This window comes from Cydia fagiglandana, chromosome 22 (genome assembly GCF_963556715.1).
Source record: "Cydia fagiglandana chromosome 22, ilCydFagi1.1, whole genome shotgun sequence".
NCBI classification, from domain to species: domain Eukaryota; kingdom Metazoa; phylum Arthropoda; class Insecta; order Lepidoptera; family Tortricidae; genus Cydia; species Cydia fagiglandana.
The window spans coordinates 1,196,779-1,221,485 of NC_085953.1; the positions used below are offsets into that span (position 1 = coordinate 1,196,779).

The window sequence follows — 24,707 nt, forward strand, 5'->3', positions numbered from 1 at the left end:
GCGGCAAATTTAATAAAATGTAGGCGCGAAGAGTTATTCGTCCCATAGAAAATTTGAATTTCGCGCCTTTTTCTACTGACAAGATTTGCTTGACCAACTATAGTTGTATACCACAAAACATGACGCCGTATGAGTCCCATCTTCTTTAGCTGTAAACTCATGGGTCTGGTCCTTCTTTAGCTGTAAGCTTATCCTCTTGGGGTTCAATGTCCTAATACTAGTACAATATACCTCCAATGAAATTTAATTTTTAATGAAATGGGATAGTTTCTTTTATTTCGTTTCGTTCGATTTTAAAACAAAACATATTCAACTCTATTTTCTAATGCCGTTGATTCAAATTAGATTGCCAATTTTCCTTGTATGGTGGGCCGCTAGAGGCTATGGGTAAGATTTCTTCTTTGAAATCTAATAAAAACAACGAATTTTTAGTAGTAATTGGTTAGTTAGTTGATTTGTATGTCAGTTCATTCAAAGTAATAAAGTAGCAGTGTGTTAAAGTAGCACAAATCGTTAACACCAATAAACAAAGTTTCTTGAACGTATAAAACAAGCGGCCTACTATAGTTCTGGTTTATTGTTTTAGGATATGAAACCAGAACAAACAGATTAAGGTCGGTATATCGGTATCGGTACAGATGTAGTGCATTTTATTTTCCATCGTAATTTGGTCGGAAATGTAAGTATTTATCATGCTCTTTCTTCAGTCAAACTTTCATAGAACTTTGACATTTAAAACAACACTTGCACTGCGTGTGCTATCAATGCTATCATAATCGTTGCAGGCTTATCTTGGTCTAACAAAAAGACTGGAAATAAAACAATGTATCGTAATAAAAACACATATATTTTGCTTTTGTATTTTACCAAATTCTTGGAGCTCGTCCAGCAAGGCATTCAGCGGATTCTATACAAGCCCACATTTGATGCGGAGTCGCACGCTGTTCCGGTGTGCGAGCGGGACATCGCATCGCATAGCTCTGTCACGCTCGAACACTGGAGCGACGTGCGAATTCGCATCAGTATTATAACCGCATAAGGCCAATATTACGCGAGGCGCAGTGAATCTGTCGTACAATAATCATACTAATAACAACAATTGACAATTTTCGACCTTGTTTCATTGCAATAAGGTTTACAACTGGCAATCAACCGTGTACGTGTGTGTGTGTGTGTGTGATAGTACCGTCGGTAGCAGTAGTGGCTAGTCTGTATCTTTAGGTATTTAAATAAAAGTAAACAATTTGTAAATTTTCTGGTAGTAATAACATTTATTGGTTAACCAATCAAATACAAAACCGCCTGGATCTGTCACTGAACGACCTGACTTTAACCTACATTATTTGATCGTGTAATGTTTTCATCTACCCTCAACTGACTTAAGGAGCCATTTGAGGGTAGATTTTGTTTACTTTTATTTAAATACCTAAAGATACAGAGTGTAAGGTCGATATTCCACCTGTCCAATATCTTGGTCCAATGTGTATTGCATTTCACTCTCTCATTATGCAAAATGTGAGACGCAAATACACATTGTACCAAGACATTGGACAGATGGAATACCATCCTACTTAACCTTTTGAACGCCAAACGGCGCATCCATTAGCCGTGCCACTGACGCCACGGGGGTAAAATTTAGTTTTGTGAATAAATAATGCCAACTTAAAAGTGTGTTTTCAGTAGATTTTCATCGAAAAACGATCGACGTCAAATGCCGTCTTTGGCGTCGTTGTCACGATTTTGTGTTGACGTCAATTGCCGTCTGTGGCGTTCAAAAGGTTGACGGGATGAGTATGGTTTTGCTGGATCTTACTGACTGAAAAGTTGTGTTTGCCGGACTATAATTTCGATGTTCTATGATATGCTGTACATTCTGATATATCCTAACATGGTTTATATCCGTTTGGTTAGAAATTGTACGGAAATAAAACTATTTAGAGAAAATAACATTAAATTCAAGATAAAAAGAGTAAGAATAAAACAATTTAAAATAATTAACAAACATGAATTCAATATGTACAAATATAACAACTAATTTGGCTTTTCATTGTGTACAGTTCAATCCGATAATAATACTGTACGTATTTATAGCTATTGAGCAAACGGATTGACTGTGCAGTTTTTCATAGTTTGATGATTTGTTAAAAATCAAGAAAAACACAATTTAACAAGTGGTTTTGTATAATTGACTGATTTTCATCATACAAAACACAAAATAGGGAAATTCGCCAGTAACTGGCCACTGATAGTAATTGGCCACCCTAAACTAAAAATTAATTCTATTCACCTATAAACAGAATTCATTTTAGTATAAGGCGGCTAGTTATTGAAGGCTGGCCGGTTATTGAAACCTTATACTAAAATGAATTCTGTTTATAGGCGAATAGAATTCATTTTTAGTTTAGGGTGGCCAATTACTAACAGTGGCCAGTTACTGGCGAATTACCCTAATAAGCAAATTATTTGAACAGATGACAAATAATCATTCCAGTACATTTTTAAACTTAGGAACCTAAAAAGTACCGTGATTGATTACTGCCTTTTATCAAGTAGGAATAAAACGTAACATAAGGTTCAAAACATAATAAGCATAATACATATTTCAGCATCGCAGTTCAATGAGAATAATCAATTAAAACTTATAAATTATCTCGTAAACTGCGACCGATGTGACGCCAGAAATTTTCCAAAAAAGCGAAACTTTACACTTAAAATGATCTCGGAAACTTCTAAACCTTTACATTACAGTTATAGTTTCCAAGAAAATTTTAAGTCTTTGCAAACTTTCCGCACATCTGTAGACCGAATGACAATACAAAAAACAATTGACAGACTCTGTCATGACAGATTCACTGAGCCGCGCACCCCGGGACCCCACACTTTGACACTCATTTAACACCCCTCTTACAACTGAAACACTATCTGTTAGAGCAAGAGGTATATATCTTCTTATTCTGTCAGACAGTCTAGCATGAATTGCGTTGCGCGACTCCATACATCAAGCGCGACTTCATACTTGAAGCGATAACGCAACTTATGCTAGATAGATAGTCCTAATTGTACATAAAGGTGGTAAATAAGTGTTATACCATCTCGTTGGCAATTGTAACATTACTGATACATTCATAAACTTATATAGTATGAGTATACACTTAAAACGATAGTTTAGGAACGAAAGCGTTTTATGACGATTACCCTCTTCCAAAATGTATCTTAGAATAAATTCAAGGCACTATAAATGCGATTGTTTGGTTTGTAACAAATTTAAATACGTATGTTAAACTCATATTTACTTTTTAGGGTAATGAATGAAAGAAATGGAATATAGTAACTATGTATGATTTGTGTGTGAAACTGTGTATGAAAGACTAGATTTTTCTGCGGAGTGTGTTAAAACAAAGAAGTAAAAAATTAATTAAATACTAATAATAGAGTGAATTATGGGACACTATGAACCCTGTCATAATGACAATATGTTTAATATGAATTGTACAATTGACAACATCCATAATCATTAATTTGACAGTTTTTCAATGTGTTTTGCCATAAAATGTGACATAGGCCTACGACAAATATCCGTCTCTATCGCTTGGACTAGTAAAATAGACGACGACAATGAAATGTGGAAGATTAGAATAAAGTATTAATTATAAAAGTAAATGTGTCAGTAATGTCACAAATGGCTAGCCAAATACTATCAGTGAAAATAACAGCATTTAAATACTTGCAATACCACATGTTGAATAATAAAAGTATTTTTGAACACATTGGTCAGGTAGGACATTTTCTTTGATGCATAAACATAACATTATCATTTCTATTGTACTTATAATATAGGTAATATACATGTCATATTATATGACTTACACAACCACATATATTAATATAAAAATTCTGTAAAAACTGTGTTTTTCCCTGATAGTAAAAGGCCAGTTAAAATGTTAGACCAATTTCATTCACTTGAGATACTTAAAAGATAATTGCTTAACAAACAATTACAAATCGTACAGTGGTCTTCTATTATTCAACTTAATTTATCATTAAAAATTGAAAACTTCCAATTATTATAGAAAAGTGTCAATTGCAGTGGAAGTATAATTGTTAACAAGAAATTAAGTTTAATAATTTCTTTGATAATTCTAGTTATAACTTTGTTTGATATTTAGAATGGTTGATATAGCAATATATATGTATAATATACAATTGGAACTCCTATTATTATTAATTACCTAATTTTTTTCTCTTTATAAATCACATTCGGTAACAATATAACTCAATACGAAACAGTCTGGAGATTTTTGTCTTATTTGGGAATTTGTTTATATACAAAATATTTGGTGGATCAATAGTTTTGGAAGCAGTCATCTTCACTTCAGCCTTGAACTTGACAGGGTAGCTAACAATATAAGGTTACTACTAGAACCTTTGAAGAACACCTGGTAGGGAGTCGGTATTCGCATTATTTCCCCTCTGCCGAAGCATATGCCCAACTGGGCATGCACACAACAAGCGCGGTGCGTGTTGTGACTCCTTCGTACACAAAAAGAGATCGAGGTGTGTAAGATTTGCCTTTGACGCGTCTTTTTCTATGTATTTGTGTCGTCATTACGTATGTAGTGAGTGCGAAGTGCGTCTGTGTGCACGTTTCCCCCCGCAAAAAATGGCGGAACGATTTGTACGATAGGATATAGCTTGGGCTCCTCCCTTCCGATATGTCGGGAGCCAGTGTTGCTCGAAGGCTAGAACCTTTTTTAAATAGAGAAATCAATATAAATAATCAAATACTAATTAATTAATAGGATGTTCAGGGTGTTTAAGCACTTTCGACAATGTCTTCATCAATAATTGCGAAATAAAAATGATTTGCCACTTTATAACATTTAATTAGTGACAGAAATATTTTAAATCGTGACAATGGCAAACAAGAGTATGGCTTGACTTATCAAAACCATGTATGGTTACAATTTAATTTCAAAAGCACTAGAAACCCTCCGCCACCTCGTCAAGCTTTCAGGCAAAGGCAGACAAACGAAACTGCCAACATCTAAAGAAAGGAAGTACAGTTTGGAATTCAGTGCAGACGTTGATAGTCCATTCTTATCACATAAGAGAGAATGGGTCTACTTTAATGTGATGGCCAATATTCAGGCTTTCAAGCCGTTCCTATTTGGATATGAGAAGAGCTGCCAGTGTCAAGTGCCGGACTAAAACATTCAAAAGCCTGAGAATATGTATTTTTATTACAAAAATAAAGTAGGGATTGCCCTAACATGAAAAGTGACCAGGTTATACCCAGACGCTTTTCATTACCCAAATGGCCTCTGGTAAGTCTATAAAGAATCCGGGGAAATCCAGATGGCAGCTCTAGATATGAGACAATCTTTGATTGGTTCGGTTTATAAACTAGTTGGCCCCTTGTAGACCCACGGACCATACCGCGCCTCATATCACAACAGTCGAGAGCGATCCACCGTAAAAAATATCCACCTAAAATGGGTACCGTCGTTTCACCTGTATTTTTTGATCGAATTTATTGTTTGGTTTTATGTTTTTTTGACCTAATGTGTATTTTACTGAGACAACGATCGCCGTTGGATCACTTGGCCTTTACAAAACGCATCTACACTCCACCATTTTAGATAACACAAATGTGTCATGATAGATATTAGGACAAGGTTTGTTTAACAACAATTGGAATTGATTCAGGTCAAACGAAACATTTAACTAAACATTACATTCCATCAAACATTGATAGATGAAACAAAGGTGAACCCCTAAAACAATATAAAATAAATACATGACTAAACACATCAGGTGACGCGACTATCGACACAAAATAAATTTTTGCAAACTCAAAAAGCTTCAGTTAACGCACTGTTAAAAAACCACCCCGCAGCAGTCTCATTGATTTCGTCCTAACTACATTAGCTAAATTATCGTATGTACATATTCGAGGGCACACATCCAACACCGCTATGTACATTTAAAACTAACGTAAGGACACTTGGAACGTCGGTACAACGGAAGCTCGGAGCCGCGCCGAGATTTGGCACTCTAGCAGTATCACATCAGTCGATCACCACGTACGGCAGCGCGATCAGCTCGCCCAGCTTGGCACACTCGTGCCACTCGGCGAACGCGCCCGAGCGGGACGGCCTGCCTCGGTTATCCCTCTCTGTCGACTCAGCGGCAGCGGTGAGGGCGGACTCTAACGCATCACTCACCTCTGCGGACTCTTCGGGTAGCGTCACGGTCGGCGCGGCGAACGTCTGCCCGTACACGAACGGTATAGACTCTATCGCGCTCCGACACGTGTCGTACAACGCCTGGCCGTCGAGCGCACTTTTCGTCTTCTCTACGGTCCTGTGATCTTTCTGCTCGCTCGCGAACTCGTCCGGCACTTCACTGGCACTCTCACACTTTATCACTTTTAACACCGTCTCCTCGGTCGGTTTCAAACGTTCACTGGGCTCCACTTTCACTTCCTCCTTCGCGTCCACTTCCATGTCCTGACTTTTCTCATCCTCACCCTCATCATCGTCATCGACCTCCGTCTTGACTTCGGGACTAGGCTCGTCGATGGGGTAGGGCCGTATCGGCGGCGGGTCCGGCGCGGGCGCGGGCTCGGGCGGCGCAGGCGCGAACTCCGTCCAGGGTAAATGCGTGCAGAGCGGGACGCGCGACATGTTCTTCACACAATAATCGTCCGCGTAGTCCGAGTAGTTGTACAGGGGTACTATGGAGGTGAAGAGGTCGGGCTTCTCGGGGTCGGTCAGTTTCCGGACGGCGAACTGGTGGGGGTGGAGGGGGGCTCTCGTCCCGTTGATGCCGGGGAGGTAGGCGTGGTGGAGAGCGTGCACGTGGACAGGGAGGACCTCCGTCCGCCGCGCAGCGGGACAGTCCTCCTCGGGCTCCTCGCCGCACGTGCAGTCCCGGACTTCCCTCGGGTCCTCGAGGGGCGCCAGCGGGGAGGCGGGCGCGGCCGGTGCTGGCGCGGGGGAGGGGGGACGTGGAGAAGCGCCGCCGTTGCGGAGCGGGGATTCTGGCTTGATTTGACTTGCTGAAATAATTAATGGGATAAGTTTTAGTAATTATCGAGATACCTATGTCATGTCGAGCACATTTATTAAGTCTTGTAATCCATATTGCAATCAAAATATTTTAAAACATTAATGATAGTGGTAGTAGCAAGATGAGACAATGTAGCTTATCACTAGCTAGCTTATTATATTGTAGAATAAGTAAGAATCAGTAACAATTTTTAACGCATTCACTGCCACCAACGCATATATGCGTCACCGTGACTTTCACGCTGTGCCTTTGACGCACAGACGCATTCATAATATATAGTGACAGCAAAGTGCGGCACCTGGTGAATGTCCAGGAAAAGAGGGTGGCAGTGAATGCGTTAAAGTTCTACTCATTTATTCAAATTCTGTTTTCCTACCATTATGCAATACAGTGGAGCAGCGGTTCTCAAACTTTTTTGGTGACGGAACCCTTTCGGCAAGCGAAATATTTGACGGAACTCCAAATTAAAAATTTTCGTTCATCACTGTGGACCAGATATCCCTATAGAAGAGCTGGCTTTTTTTAGGGTTCCGTACCCAAAGGGTAAAACGGGACCCTATTACTAAGACTTCGCTGTCCGTCCGTCCGTCCGTCCGTCCGTCCGTCTGTCACCAGGCTGTATCTCACGAACCGTGATAGCTAGACAGTTGAAATTTTCACAGATGATGTATTTCTGTTGCCGCTATAACAACAAATAGTAAAAACAGAATAAAATAAAGATTTAAATGGGGCTCCCATACAACAAACGTGATTTTTGACCAAAGTTAAACAACGTCGGGAGTGGTCAGTACTTGGATGGGTGACCGTTCTTTTTTTTGCTTTTTTTTGTTTGTTTTTTTTGCATTATGGTACGGAACCCTTCGTGCGCGAGTCCGACTCGCACTTGCCCGGTTTTCTTATTATTACAAGTATACCTTATTTTGAGAATGGCTGCAGTGGAGTATAAATACGTACATTCGTCGGGCTCGATGAGCAGCACGTCGGGCGAGGCGGGCGAGCCGGGGGAAGGGGAACGGGGCGCTGAACCTCTAGACTGGATCTGTGCTAGGAGTTCCTTAGTTGTTTTCACCTGAATTTTAATAAATAAATTGCATTAATCCACGCTGGACATTATAAGGAGCGTGCATGAACTATAGGGGGCAACATAGGAATCGTCAGATTTTTGGCGCGGGACGTAAATGTGAAGTTTATGCTTCTGATGTAGCTCACAAGATGGCAGAACCAACTATGCAAAAACGTTACACGTATGCAACGAAACACGAATGACACTATGAGAATGGTAGATGGTAACACTTTGCTTTGGCAATGTATATATTTATGTTTTCGATTCAGGGTACAAGATGGCAGACCTTCCAACGCGCAGGGTCCCTATAACATTCTTCAACGTGTCCGTACATATGCCGGGTTCCCATACGTCAAGATTTCCTCAGATATGTCACCGTTTTTGTCTTTTTGAGGAATTCGGAGGAATCACAGTTGGATGATGCCATGTCAATACACTCTTCGAGTTTAAGTAAGCACGATGTTACCTTTTAACTCCAGCAGGAGGCATTTTATTAAGTAACAAGTGTAGCATAGAGATCGAGCGAGCTTCGCACGCAGTTCTTGTTAGTAGATTGTGCGCTGTTACGGCTTAGCCGCGCACCTTGCGTGCCTGACCTAGTTCAACTATCATGTATGAGTAGGTATCTCTATCTTCTGTGAATATGTATCTATATTTATAATAACAAGATTAAGTAGGTGTGGGAATGTAACCTTCTTAGCCCCAGCGGGGGGCATCCTATTAACCAGGGCAGCATAGGGGTCGAGCGAGCTCCGCACGCTGTTCTTCTTGCCGATGTGCGCGCCGTTGTAGCCCATAGCCCCACGCCGTCTCACTTGAGCTAGCTCATTCGTGCCTTCTCTTAATTCCGTACACGGGAAGAACTTGATAACTCGAGATATTTTACCGAAGAAATTTGAACTTAAAAGTAAATTGCATAAGGTTCAAATTTCTTCAATTTTTTCCTGAGAGATATCAACTCGTTCCCGCCGTGTACGGAAATATCTGTAATATTTTCTACAGGCGAGTATCTGTAACAATACCTTCTTAGCCCCAGCGGGGGGCATCCTATTAACCAGGGCGGCGTAGGGGTCTAGCGAGCTGCGCACGCCGTTCTTCTTGCCGGGGTGCGCGCCGTTGCGGCCGAGCCACGCGCCGCCGGTGCCGGGCGCCGCCGCCGCCGCCGCCGCCGCCTCCGTGCCCGACCCCGCGCGACTGTGACCTCTGCAAAACGTACATTCACTACCTAAATAAATCTATCAATAGTACATTATTGTCGAGGCTCGGAAGTAGCTACTTGCAGGCTGAGGATTCGTTTTAAACGGACGACCTTGGGAGTCCGTTTAATTGAATCCGAAGCCAGCAAGTAGCCTTCCAGCCGAGTCATATATAGTGCTTTTCTCAAAAATGGTGCAAGAAATATAAATATCATAGAAATATTTTACAAAAGCAACATTCTTACGTATATATTTTCACAGAAAAAAGCCCTTGCCGCCTTTTTATTTATTTAATAAAAAAATAGAAGTGTATTTTTCTGCCGAAAATACGCCAACCTATTTGAGACAGCTAAATAGTCGCAGTACTAAATCATCTGTTTGACTGTTTAATGGGCCTGTGCCTTCATTTGATATGGCTACTTCAACTTTTAAAAAGTTTGGAACTCGACAAATAATGGAATTTGTATGCAACATTGCAGTCCCAAAATCGAGACTGCAATGTTTTTAACTTTTTAATTTTTGACTGACCATAAACTACGCGCTTCGAGACCTATTTTTTAGATGGCAAGGTCGACTTTGCCGTCCATTTTTGAAAAAAATTCATACCTTCGTTTCTTAGGTTTTTTGTCTCGTTTTGCTTTCTTGTCGTCATTCGGCGCCTCGGGAGACAGCGGCCTTTTCGCTGCTGCAAATAATAATCAAAAATTATTAATAAACATGCAACACTGTAAATTTCATCAAATTTACTTTCAAAACACATGTGGGTTCACTTTTATTCCTACTACATATGTCGGTATCGTCTTGAGTCGTCCCATTCGTTTTTCGCCAAGTTCTTAAATTAGTCCTATTCTGCTTTCGTCACTCATTCTACATTGAAAGCCACCGACGATTGTAACGAATGTAGCATGAGTGACGAAAGCAGAATAGGACTAATTTAAGAACTTGACGAAAAACTAATGGGACGACCCAAGACGATACCCATATGTCTACTTCACTTACCGCAATACCAACTGGCAACTGAAGTAATAATGCTATCTCCTTTACCCTTGTTAAGATCAACCAAGAGAGAAGATGGCATTGTGAGCTCAGCTCGCTGATGAGGCAAAACTACAACCATAAATAATATCTGTTCCCCAAACATTTCAAGCCTGTGCACACCGGCACAGGATAAATAATAGTACTAAGTACAAAAGAACTCACTCTCTAACAAAACGCGTCTGTTACGATCAGCACAGATATGGCCGCTAGGTGGCGACAGCGCCACGCGCAGTTTATGGCAAACCCCAAAATTGGGGCCGAACGGATGTACTTTTAGCTACCTGTAGCAAAGCGACGAAATCGCGGAGTGAGACACGCCTGACACCGGGTGCTTGTATGTAGACGTTGTAATATGCAGATCCTTATGAGAGACGGCACACCGCTTGCGTGATGCGCGGCTCACTTATTAGCGCACGCGCACGCACACGCAGCCGGTGTGCGCTGACTCTTATACTCACGCGAGGAGACGGGCTTGTGCGCGTGCAGCGTGAGCGGGGAGGGGGCGGGCGCGGGCGGCGGGTCGTCGTCCACCAGGATCACGTCCTGCGAGTCCGACTCGTAGCCGCCCCACGCTGGAAACGACCCTCACGTTAGGGGATACGGTTCATATTGCAATGACAAGGTGTTTATTATATATTAACGCTTTGATTGCCACGCCTATCGTGTCCTGCGCGTTATTGCGATCAAAGGGTTAATTTTTATTACCTCGCCAGGTTTCTCTGCAACAGTAAATACAGGGTCATTTTTGGAGCCTCCATATTATGCGCGGTGATTAGGTACGTCATACCGAACAACTTTTTCTATAGGACCAACCCCGAAATCCCAAAAAAAAAATAATGGGGCCTTCCCATAGAAAACGTCGACATCCACTCGACCAAAATGTATGAAAGGGCCAAAAAAATATTTGTGATTTCGGAGTTGGTCCCATAGAAAAAGATGTTCAGTATGGCCTACCTAATCACCTCGAACAATTTGGCTAACAGTCCAAAAATGACCCTGTATAATAAAAATAGGAAAATGAGCAATAAGTCTGGTTTTTTTTAAATAAACGTTTAGTATCTTGTGATATGAAAAATGTCGTGTTATAATGTGTTATTTACCAGGTCTGGAGGGAGGACGAGGGCTGGGCACCGCCGGGCTTACTACTTGCTGTAACAGAAAAATACACTTTTTGAGGAGAATCTGTACAAAGTCTCTGTACAGATATACCCCCTTATCCATAAACGTTTAATAAAGTTGACAAGCCAATAATAATCGTTTGTCCCTTGCCGACGTATTGGTATGATGGAAAGGGGCAAACGATTATTAGGGGTCATCCATTAATTACGTCACACCAATTTCTAGGTTTTTTGACCCCTCCCCCCCCCTTGTCACACTTGGTCACATTTGGCAAACCCCTCCCCCCCTAGTGTGACGTCACATTTTTTCTACGAAATCGCCAAATCGAATTAAGTAAGTACCTAAGTATTATTAATATTTTATCAAAATATTTTTGACGACCAAAACTGCTTAGGAAAGAAAATTAAACGATTAAAAACTATTTTCGTTTTAAAAACTTGTTATTTAAATGTACAGCGAACTAAATAATTTAAATAAATTTTCGGTTACTGATGAAGTTAAAGTGACGTCACAAAGTTTGTGTCTCCCCCTCCCCCATGTCACAATATGTCACATTTTCTTGACCCCCTCCCTCCCCCTAAACGTGTGACGTAATTAATGGATGACCCCTTACCGGCTTGTTAACTTTAGTAATCGTATATGAATAAGGGGGATAGTGTCGCTGCGCCTGCAAATTTCAACAGGTACTAGATTTTTCAAAAGTAGTTTTCTGTTTTCAAAATTTGACACGACGACGTACAGCCAATATAGGTACAGATCATTCAAACCATTTTGCAGTAATGATAATGTAATCAAACAATTGTTTGAGACAAAATACATGAGAGTAAAACTGATGAGTGAAAATGAGATTACCTTTTTTACTAAAACACGTATTGAAGGTAAATTGACTTGTTTACACCTTTCAATTTTCTAATTAGGTACCCTCCCAAATTTGCATTCAATGCACACCGGGTGCGTGTGCGTAGACGTGCACGTGCGCGTTGTAATATACAGATCCTTATGAGAGACGGCACACCTGGCTACGCTACGCACACGCAGCCGATGTGCATGGACTGGCCTTAAATATTAAGTCCCTCCTGTGTTTTCGAGCATGCCATATAGGCATTTTATCCGTTTAGCCACAGAGCGCTGGTAAGAAGGGGTAAGTGCGTACCCGGGCGAAGGCCGGGGAGGTGATGGGCGTGCCGCCGAGCCGCCGCATGGTGCGCTCCGCCGACGAACGGTTCGAGCCTGACAAACAAAATTAAACAATTATAAATAAATTAAGTACATGCTTCTTTCATTTCCTTTACTTTTCTGGTTCGAATTAATATCTATATATCTATTTATATTATATGTTGAGTATTTATTTAATTTATTTATATGTATTCTTGTATTGTTATATTTCTATTTATGTATATTTGGAGTAATGTGTATTCAAAACGTGCATTTAATTTATTTTAGGGACTTTTGCTTTTGTTTGTCATTCATCGTTACTTCTGTCCTCCTCATTTCCTCAAAGGTTAACTGGAAGAGATCCCATTCAGGGATAAGTTCGCCTTTGTTGTATTTAATTGACTCTGTAACTGTGTTTCTCGTGTTTATATTTCTATGTACAATAAAGTAAATACATACATACATACATAAATTAATACTCTCCCATCCAACTTGTGCCTTAAGGGCCACCCCACATTTAGCGTCTTTCGAGCGTCGGCGTCTGGTCAGCGCTATGGAAAATGACGTCGCTGCGCAGTTGCGTCGACGTTGAGTCGAGCAGCGGCCATAGAGTTGTAGACGCCGCCGCTTGAAAGACGCTAAATGTGGGGTGGTCCTAAGATGGTCTTTGACTTAAGGTAGCTCAGCTTTCATAAGGTCTAATCTTTCATTCTACTCATCCTTAGTTGACCTTACCCTACGGGCTGATTTAGGGCCAGTTGCACCAACCACATTTGACAGACTGATCAACGTCAGCCGGCGCGCCCCGGCGCTTTACTATGAAACTTTCCATACATAAAAATTTAGCGAACTCTTTAACGATACGAACAGTTTGGTGCAACCGACCCTTAGACGGCGCGCGAACTCGCATGCGATTTCAGTTACATTGCGGACTGTTGGTTACCGTCCAATTCAACCGACCGATCAAAACCCGCAATGGTATGACACTCTCATGCGAGTTCTCGCCTCGTCTAAATCAGCCCTAAGACTTCGCGTCGCTCGGCCGATTACCAATAAATAAGGTTTTTTTGTCGGTATAAGATCATGTGGGTAAGAGAAACAGTATGATGAGGATTCCCTACATGTGTTACTCTTGCCCCAGTGTTTGTCTTACCCCATCTGACCTTATCAAGAAATAGTTTTAGTACTGTTGTCATTAATTAGTTGTGTTTGCTCAGAGCAAAAAAAAGTCAACCACGGCGTTGCATGAACAAGAGATTTCCTTTAGCAGGATTGGTCCTTAGGACCCAAGTATGGATTTAAGAAGTGGAGCCACAGATTTCATCGAAATCGGTTCAGCGTTTATTGATTTCCTATACAATCCTACAAGATACCTTTCATTTTTAAGGTATTTTTTTGGAATAAAAACTATCCTATGTTCTTCCCTGGGACTCAAACTATCTCTATACCAAATTTTATCTAAATCGGTTCAGCGGTTATTGAATCCCCATACAAATTTCCTCCTCCCTTTTCACACCCTTAAGGGATGATTATTGAGATTAAAAGTATGCTATGTTATTGCCTGGGACTCAAACTATCTCTGTACCAAATTTTAACTAAATTGGTTCAGCAGTTTAAGCGTGAAGAGGAATTAAAAAAAAAAGTATTTCTTTTCATATTTTATGTGTTTTTACTTCGGAATGGTGTCATTATGATATCCGAAATGAATTCGGCACCCCCGATTTATACGAAAACGATACTAACCTTGACCTAGTAGCTTAAATGATACAGATATCAAGATCAAGTTGAGAGCGGCCCCCTAAAAATTTACATCAAAAATCTCGGTGGCTCCACTTCTTGAATCCATCCCTGGGTCCTAAGGACCAATCCTGCCAAAGGAAATCTCTTGTTCATGCAACGCCGTATGTTAGGCCCAGCGCCATCCGCTAAATGCATAGATAGTACTGGTGATGAATTTACAAACATTTTGAGACTTTCAAACGAGTAGTAGCATAATGCAAAAATTTCGTTACACGCACTACAAAAGAAAGCATCAACGTCTCAATATAGGCTTCCAGTAGCTGTGCTATTATTAATGGCATTTTAATTAATATATACGACGAGCGCGCGCAATGAGCCCAGGTGCGGTCAGTGACCTCAGCGACCGTTGGCGCCGTTTGAAATAAGAACCTAGTGGATAGACCAGCCAATTTTTGAAGAGGTCACCACCGTTTTATGTAAGTATCTCAAAAAGCTACAAATGTTGATCTGACTGGTGTGTTCTTTTAAATGTTTGATTGGATGATTTGACCAACCGAGTTTACCTATCCAAATGTAAGGACCTAAGGGTTGACCTTTGGGTTTTTTTTTTCAAAAATCTATTAGTTGTATTGTTTCTGGCCATTTATTTATTACTAATATTTAATATGACAAAAAAACTCACCCTTTACTGTAGGTATATTAAATAGCCCCAATACTTATAATAGAAAAAAAATAACTTCCACTACAATTTTTTTGTATTATATTTATGTAGTCCTTATATTAATAAGGGCTACATTAGTACAGTCAAGGAATTTAAATTCCGACCCATTTCGTACTTTGTCACAGTGACAATCAATATGAAAGCCGCTAGAGACCTCATACGGTTGTCACTGTGACAAAGTATGAAATGGGTCGGAATTTAAATTCCTTGACTGTACATTACTACAGAGGCCGGGACAAAAGGGGTTGCCGGCCGAAGACATATACGGCCGAGCGAAGCGAGGCCGGATAGGTCTGAGCGCGGGCAACCCCATTTCCCGCCGAGGTATGTATAGTGCTTTTCTCAAACATGCAATGAAATAAATAAAATAAAAAATCCACGAAACCCAAGTTTTATTTATAGAAAAAACTAAAAGTAAACTACACCCAAAATATAACTAAACACGTACCTATATCTTTATCACGCGTATGTTTTACACGAGTCGTGTATTTTTACTACCCGTATATTTTCATGTATCTTTGATTTTTTCGCCTTGTACTTATCCGTCTGACTGTCGTTTTCGTCACATAAGTTTACATAGTCTTTCATGTTGATATCATGTTTCACATACATCGTTGCTTTATGCATGGAGAAAATAAGTATAATTTCCACAGCGTTCACGATTTTGTAGTTACTTTCATTTCTTTAAAATATGCCACGAAACTGTTTCTAATAAACTGTAAGGCATTTTTCTTAGATTCTAAAATAATAAAATTGCCATAAGCAACCATATAGATACTTCGTCTTTGACTTGGCGGCAGACGCAGCAAGTTATTTAAAATCAATTCTGGTTACGCTGCCAATTCCAACTCCTACGATTACAATTAAAATAAATTTCATTATTTTGTCGGGACTCATATTAAAGTAAAAAAAATCAACAACGCACCATAAATCCAATAAAACAGAAATACAGAATGAACATTTTTCAACTTTGCCTCCATAACAATTTAAAAAAATAACTACGCGTGTTTGAGTAGACCTTTTTACCGCTAACGTTTAGATGAAATATTTTAAATGTATTTATTTGTGTAGTTAAATTTATAATTTAAAATTACAGAATTTGGTTAATAATGTATTATTTATTAAGTTCATGTTGATTTTATACAAATAAAACTGCAAATTGTAGCAAACATTGTTTTTTGTTTTTTTTTATAGGCGTAGTGGCAGAGTGTCATTACGAACCATAAAGCAAATACTGCCTCTAGTTTTTTTTTAAATGGCTGAATGCCACGATGCTGTGTCACAAATATCTGTGAAATGGAAATTAAAAAAGAGGACTTTGCCGGCCTAGGTCTGCAAGATTTGTATGAAATTCCATTAAATACCTCTTGTCCTAGCCGAACCTGAAACGTCATACTTTGCAGCCTATTATAAGGAACATAACATCAATATTTCATTGCATGTTTGAGAAAAATATATTTATTTTTCTGTACATGTATGTATATTTTCATGATTTTACTTTCAAGTAGTACAGTCGCCATCAGATATATCGGAACGGCCAAGGTGTTCACAAATATCTGAACACGCCTCTGTTGTCAGGGCGTTAAGAGTGCGTGTTCAGATATTGTGAGCACCTTGGCCGCTCCGATATATCTGATGGCGACTGTACAATAAAAAGGTATTGTAGTAACTGTATTGTATTTTCAAATAAATCGACATACACTCTAAGCACACACCTATATAGTGCAATTGTAAAGAATCGGAAAGTACCTAGCCCTACATCCGGTATTTATGTGGGCCAATTTGTTGTAGCGCCGATGAAAGGGCCCGCGGGAAGTAGGGGACACCTCAGCTTCCCCATTTCGGATTTACATAGTACAGTCAGCAGCAGAAGTTGCTAAGCGGGCGAGGTGTTCAAAATTACCTTGACACGCACTATTCGCTTAACAATAAAGTCTCGTCAAGATCATTTTAAACACCTCGCCCGCTTAGCAACTTCTGCTGCTGACAGTACTTGCATAAGGCGGGTGTCACATTACATTGGAGTCTAGGGCATTCAATGTCGGACGATTCTTTAACACACTCATTGCCATCCAGCCAAACAAGACGCGCCAGGCCACAACAATTTCGTCATATAAGGCAGTAGTACCATGATCCCGACAATCGGGTCGTCCGGCCTGGGAACGAAATCATAAAATACCCGATGGTCGGGTTTTCGGCACTGAATGTGTTAATACCGGAATTGAAATGCGAGATAGGGACCGTGCGCGTTGGAGGGTCTGCCATCTTGTGGCCTGAATCGGAAAAATAAACTGTACATAGACACGTCACGCCAAAGCAAATACAGCACTATACAGTTTACGCATGTTGTCTTATGCATTGTAGGTTCTGCCATCTTGTGGGCTGCATTGGAAGCTTAAACTTGACATTTAGACAAACAGGGCGCTTCTGTGCTGCCCCTCACAGTTTATGCACGTACGCGTTTAGCCCTAAATACCGGAATTCTAGCCATCGCTTAACTTTGGAGGGGAGTTACACGGCCGAGCCGCGGCGAGGACTACTAATACTAAGCCCCCCCCCCCACATCTAGCGTCTTTCGAGCGTCGGCGTCTACAACTCTATGGCCGCTGCTCGACGAAACGTCGACGCAACTGCGCAGCGACGTCATTTTCCATAGCGCTGACCAGACGCCGACGCTCGAAAGACGCTAGATGTGGGGGGGGCCCTAACCAGCATGGGCGAGGCAGCGGCAGGTATAAAATTGACCCAACATCGTTTGACCTTAAAGGCACAGTTTCATTGGTCGATAACTCAATCTATATACAATTATACAGCGGTGACTCCCCGCAGGCGGTAAGGCCGTAAAACGACCAGTGAAACTGATAAATGGAAATCTCCCGCACCCCGCATGCGGGCCCTGTCGCCGAATGAAAACTGTCCCCCGCATGCGGGCCCTATGGCATGCGTTATGGAAATCACCCGTACCCCGCACGCGGGCCCTATCGACCAAAGAAACTGGGCCCTAACTAAAGCTGGACTTCCGAGCAAAGCGGCTCTGACGCAACGGCCGCAGCGTTAGAGCCGCTGCGTCAGTGTCGCAGCCTGACGCAGATTCGCTTCCGAGCGGCGCGACTCCGGCGACAGTCGCTGTTGTTATTTCATACGGTGCAGACGTGATATACTTATGAAGTTATGATAAACCGATCAATTATGAAAATATTTTTAGAAGAAGAGGAGGATCACGATTTTTTGCTCCGTTACTTTTACAGTATGGAGCGAAGCCTACCCAATTCAATTTTCAAAAGTAGAATAGACGAAGGAACTTATACCAATAGAAAAAAAAAGCATTTAAACGAGAACGACGACAAATTCAGGAGCTTTTGTCGGTTTAATATTCATTTTTTTAGATATTTTAAATATTGACATAGCCTCAAAACCACGTATGATCGCAGCGACTGCGCGACAGTGCTTGCGCAGACGTAGCACGGCCGCTATCGCCGAGCGACACTGACGCGGCGCCACTGTCGCTGCGATAGTGACGCTGCGCTCGGAAGTAAGTTCATACATTTCCATACTGCATAATACTGTCGCTCTGTCGCCGCGTCAGTGTCGCTGCGTTAGTGTCGCCGGAGCCGCTGTGCTCGGAAGTCTACCTTTACACGGCCGAGAACGTCTAGGTACTTACAGCGGTGACTCCCCGCAGGCGGTAAGGCCGTAAAACGAGCAGTGAAACTGATAAAGGAAATCTCCCGCACCCCGCATGCGGGCCCTATCGCCAATGAAAACTGTTCCCCGCATGCGGGCCCTATCGACCAAAGAAACTGAGCCTTAACACGGTCGTGAACGACGAGGTACTAACCGGCATGGTGTGGCGAGGCAGCGGAAGGTATGACGAGGTCCCGCCATCGCTTTACGAGCACCTTGGCGCGGCGTGCGAGGGTCGGCTCTGAGGTCTTCCGTCGTAGCTCGTTCACGTGCTTGCCCAGTCGGGTGGTCTGCAAAATGAGAAATACCACTTCAGTGAAAGAAAGAAAAGTGTAGTAAAAAACAGACGTAATAAGGAAAAGATTTTTGACTAAAGAGCGATTGGGAAAGCCATTTTTTAGGGTTCCGTACCCAAAGGGTAAAACGGGACCCTATTACTAAGACTTCGCTGTCCGTCCGTCCGTCCGTCTGTCACCAGGCTGTATCTCACGAACCGTGATAGCTAGACAGTTAAAATTTTCACAGATGATGTATTTCTGTTGCCGCTATAACAACAAATACTAAAAACAGAATAAAATAAAGATTTAAATGGGGCTCCCATACAACAAACGTGATTTTTGACCAAAGTTAAGCAACGTCGGGAGTGGTCAGTATTTGGATGGGTGACCGTTTTTTTCTTGCTTTTTTTTTTGCATTATGGTACGGAACCCTTCGTGCGCGAGTCCGACTCGCATTTGCCCGGTTTTTTTTTTATTAGCCCGTTATAGTGTCCCACTGCTGGGCAAAGGCCTCTCCCTTTGATTTCCACAACTCCCGTTGTAGTGCTTTTTCCGGCCAGTCAGGAAAAATTTACGACATTGGCCCCAAACGAAACTAATAAAATACCTGACACAATTCTGAACAATGTTAATCTGTATCTCTATCACTGTTATGTTATATGTAACAGCAAGAAAAAAACCTTAACATTTGGTACTCACCTCCAACAGCTCTTTTGTAATATTGATTTTCTCCAATATGGATATGATTTCGTTAACGGCATGCATGTCGACAACCTGGAAATAGAAAAAGACAACATTAAAAAAGTCATTATAAAGCTAAGCTAAATTGGACTTACATACAGTTAAATTAAGGTTGTTAATTCATAAATCTGAAGAATTGTTTATAATTATGTAAACAAAGGACAACACATTTATGCCTTTTGTGAGTTTTTTGTGTAAAACATAAGGTAAGATATTACATATTGACATTTTCTACTAAACAGTTGTCATGTGTAATGTAAGAAATTATATCTATATAAACAGGTGTTTGATAAAAAGAGATTTTTTTACAGGCGATATTTGACATGTTAGTAGTTGTTATACGACATAGCATTATTAGCTCACATTTATAGACGGGTCTATCGCGAATTTATTTTATTACCTTTAAGTTTCGACGTTTCCCGCGACCACGACCAGTGAAACCTATGCCGAAACGTCGGTAAATAGGTAATAAAATAAATTCGCGATAGACCCGTCTATAAATGTGAGTTAATATGTGTTCAAAAGGCGAAAGTTTTAAATAACATGTAACATTATGTTGAGGAAGTATAACGTTTAGATATTTGAAACTGTTTCAGAATTTACGCCAAAATAGCATACACTTCCCTCATATAAAAAGATTGTTCCGATTTCCTTCAGATATATAAACAAGCAATACCGAATTTACAAATGGTCCAGTCTGACTAACATGATTTTTTCAGAAATAAAACCCTTTATGGTGCAACTCTGTGAGATTGCTAAATATCTCGAGAACTACTTACAATTTGGATTTCGAATTTTGAATAGCTATCAACAAGGTTAATTACTATCTAGAAATAAGTTAGCATGTGGCAGGAAAATAAACATTTCTTCAACAAACCCTATTTCACAACAGAGTAACCAGGACACCAAAATACTTCAAAAACCAACCATATCATACACTGCCCAATAAAACTGCAATTTCATCGTTACTTATTCCATTCAGAATCCACACTACCTATACTGATTATTTCACCGTATAAACCGCATTTTACGACTCCTCGTAATCACTAGGCGAAGAGAAAAACAAAACTAGCGATTTCCTATGATTGTGTACCTAGAAAATGAAACCTGAGAAACAAGAGAAATGTAAAGAATCAGATCAGAAGGATTGACCCCAATTGCGGACTAGATCAAAAATTAATGATGCATCAAAGCTCCAACACCAACAGCAATGATCACTAGTATAAATAAAGTAACCAAGAGGATCGGATAGTAGAGGTTTCAGATAATCAAGGTTCTACTGTTAAGCTACTACTACAAGGTTCTACTGTTCTCGAAACATTTTGCAGATAATCTGGAAACTTTGACGATGCGTGTTGCGCATGACATAGTGAAAGTATACATTTTATTTTGACGGAACCTGAGGTGGATGAGCTATCTGTATGATGACGAAGCCTGCGCTGTGGATCTGAAGGTACCTATGCTGTTATTGTTTTTTTTTTTGGGTCAGTAAATGTATCTGGAGATGTATCCATAGAGCGACTGGTGGTGCAGGGCAGAGTAGAAGGTACCCGAGCGCGAGGAAGGTCGCCCATGAGGTGGACGGACCAAATAAAGGCAGCAATGGACGGCCCCTTGCACGAATGCGCTAAACGCGCAGCCGTCAGGGAGGAGTGGAGGCGAGCCGTCAAACGTGTCACAAAGGGATACTTCCAATGATGACCACGATCGCTCTGTCAAGAGTGTCCCGATCAAAAAGAAGAAGAAATGTATCTGGAAACTTATGTAATTTGTCAACATCTGGATTTTGGGCTTCTGGCTTTCCGGATTAGTGAGGCCCGCCTGTAATTACTACTAGTACAAGAACAAAGCGTCAGTGAACCATACTAGTACCAGAGCAAGATTGATTTTTGTTTAGATTTTTTTTTGCAATTATTAAATTAAGTTGTTACCTGACATTTATGCATTATTAGAAATGAGAGCTAGGAAAAAGAAGCGTTGGCAGGCAAAGAAAAAGATGGGCCGACAATATAATACAGGCGGCAGGAAAAGAATGGATGAGCGTCGCCATGGATAGAAGTAGATGGCTAAAGATGGAGGAGGCTTTTACCCAAAAAGGGACCGTGTAATTACCGTACGATTACCGAAAAGAAACAAAAAAGAAAAGAAGAGAAAACACGGGAAACAAAGCTTCATAATAATAAAAGGAATGAGATCTGCCTCACCTCACCTCAACTTTTTTTTATTCTGGCTTTTACTCCCTGCAATTTTGCACAGTGAATTTGCCAATATACAGCCAGCTACAGAGATTCCTGACCCCCTTGCATACAACCATTTATACAGTTTGGAGTAATGGGGACAAATATTTTATCACTTTGCAGATGATGCAACCAGATGTGAAAATACTTATTCGTTTATTTACAATAACAATATAGGTACATAATTCTCACATGCACCTGTGAACAGGTTCCAGCAGGCGTTCTACATGAGTACATGACATTAAAGCTCTCTAAGGGGCCTCTATGTCTTGGATTTATATCCCCACGCAAGCCTATCAAAAGACCGGGATTTATAGGCTGGTGAAATCCAAGGAGATACAAATAATAGGTACATAACATACATTAACAGGACGCTCACTGCGTTTCCCCATTATATTGCCAGACTTAGCAGCTGAGCGAAATATTCACCTGCTCAGACACCCAGACAAGTTTATGAGAAATTTCTTTCACAACTTCTAAATGTGAAAATACGGAAAAGAACAAAGATCAACAAGTGTCAACTTCCTATTTTTAACACTGATACAGTTTACTTGGAAACAAACAACATTGGTGACTGATTAAAGTTTGTACCTAGCTAATCATTTGTTGTATATGATAATGAGTTAATAATTTCATCTATCAAGGCCTTTTTTCGACAGATACAATAATAAGCCAAAATTACTAAGGAAATATCAAAACATCCAATTATAAAACATTGTTTACAGAGGAAAGGTTTTAGTGTCAATTTTTGGGTGTGAATTAAAAAAAAAACTATATTAATGTAAGATTGTAATTGTTTTCATCAAAAGGGCTTGGGCAGAGGAAGAAAGTTTATGACAACTACTAGGGTAATTCACCAATAACTGGCCACCTGTTAGTAACTGGTCACAGTGGTCACCCTAAACTTATAATGAATTCTATTCACCTTATAAACAAAATTCATTTTCATATAAGGTGGCTAGTTATTGAAGGCTGGCCAGTTATTGAAATCTTATACTAAAATGAATTCTGTTTATAGGTGAATGTTTGGTATCACATAAATAACCATGCAAACTATTAACCTATTGGTACTAACGGGAAGTCAATGACACCTGGCCATATGGGTCAAGCACATGGTAGTGACCATAGGCATGGCAATTAGGTACCGTCATCCATGTGGCCTAATCTAGTCACACTTGAAAAAAAGTTAAGTACCAGATTTTTACTTTTTATCTGGCATCACTAAAAACAGCTTTAAGGAAACTTGAGCACTTTAAATGTATCAAAAATAACCTACTGATAACAACAGTTATGTGTAGCATTACTACACAACAGCTAAGGTTATAAATCAGACTTCAGGAGTATTGCAAAATCATTGCCAATTTACAATATTGCCAAACCAGAATTGCTCAACCTAACAATAGAGATTGACATGTTCAATAACCCGGAACACGTATTTACAGCTTCCATGAACAGCCACCACCTGCCACCATGAGGTGTCTCCACGCCGTACTTATTCTATTACTCACGTAAGGTCAAATGGTACGACAAAAAACACATTTTCCGTCTGCCTTCCACACACCACCATATCTACATAACCCAAGGAATTCGACAGGATTTGACGCGCGTGGCACAATTCCATACTTTCACATTGCAAAACTTTTGGCACTGTGGACGAAGGGGCGAGAGACGGAGCATTGACGACGTCAGTGCTCCCATATACTGCACTCGCACCGCGCACGTATCCACTCCACCGACACTATTTTATTATCAGGAGACGCTCGTATCAACACCGTATCACATTCCAACACTCTCTTATCATCATCCGTGTATACAGGGACATCAGTATTTCTGGAAACAACCTCCCAAGAGGCCAAATCGTTGCATCGAATCGGGTGTCATGGGCTCGTGGGACCATTCTCATATCTAAGACTCGCTTTGCCAACTTACGGTCTTTAAAACTCGCAAACTTACATTGTAATTGTTATCCAACGCATTCAGAAGTCGATTACTTAGTTCATGAGCGTTATTACTCATTTATAAACGAAAATATTTAACTAAATACGACAAACGTGTCTCGGCTGCGTCGTAATGGCGGACCGACGACTACGTATGCCCGTGCCAGGGCATTTTAGCCGAATAATTCAGCTGATATCTACCCGAGACGACGCGCGCTCGTGTTTTTCCGTTTCTTTTGACGGAATTAATGCCGTTTGCCCAATTTCGAAACTAGATGGCAGCACACGCGGCCACGTCTATTTGATTATTATGCTAATTTATTCTCTAATAATTATATAAATAACAGTTTTATGCACAAAATAATTGGTTCTATTTAGTAATTATCGGTTTTTCCCGAATAATTCATTCCATATTAAAAACGATCTGCATAAAAAATGCACATACACGTTAGGCTGGAAACATTTACTATTTACCATGGCAAACCTGAAAATAATAGTTTTGACAATGCATACATAGATGGCACTATTGACAGTAGAAAGAGCGAGAAAGAATATACTTTTTGCTCGCTTTTATGTGTGTTACTTGCCATTTGTAAAAAAAACGCATTATAATAGGGAGAAATCCATATTGAAAAATACATAATTTTTACGGATAAAGAGATAAAGATGGTTTATTTTTCAAGTAGGCATGATACAATGCGCTTATGAACGTCAAATAAAGCTAGCC

At 40.5% G+C, this 24,707-nt stretch overlaps 1 protein-coding gene across 1 annotated transcript; it reads right to left on the bottom strand.

Annotated features, from left to right (window-relative positions):
• Positions 1-828: 828 nt before the first annotated feature.
• On the bottom strand, positions 829-24,183 carry LOC134675582 (titin-like). Its single transcript, XM_063533884.1, has 10 exons — positions 23,997-24,183; positions 19,765-19,839; positions 18,942-19,077; positions 12,641-12,717; positions 11,469-11,517; positions 10,827-10,940; positions 9,937-10,015; positions 9,157-9,337; positions 8,026-8,140; positions 829-7,060 (listed from the first exon to the last, which is right to left on the bottom strand). The coding sequence occupies exons 1-10, from the start codon at positions 24,057-24,059 to the stop codon at positions 6,069-6,071; spliced, it is 1,881 nt and encodes a 626-aa protein (XP_063389954.1). The 5' UTR covers positions 24,060-24,183; the 3' UTR covers positions 829-6,068.
• Positions 24,184-24,707: the final 524 nt, after the last annotated feature.

What these genes read in the sequence shown, in the direction of transcription:
- LOC134675582 (XM_063533884.1), bottom strand. Translation starts at nt 24,059, where the DNA reads ATGAGTAATAACGCTCATGAACTAAGTAATCGACTTCTGAATGCGTTG. An exon ending in GCACAAGCCCGTCTCCTCGC is followed by an intron (nt 10,016 to 10,826) that starts GTGAGTATAAGA and finishes TATTATTTGCAG; the next exon opens with CAGCGAAAAGGCCGCTGTCT. An exon ending in AAAAAACCTAAGAAACGAAG is followed by an intron (nt 9,338 to 9,936) that starts GTATGAATTTTT and finishes TACGTTTTGCAG; the next exon opens with AGGTCACAGTCGCGCGGGGT.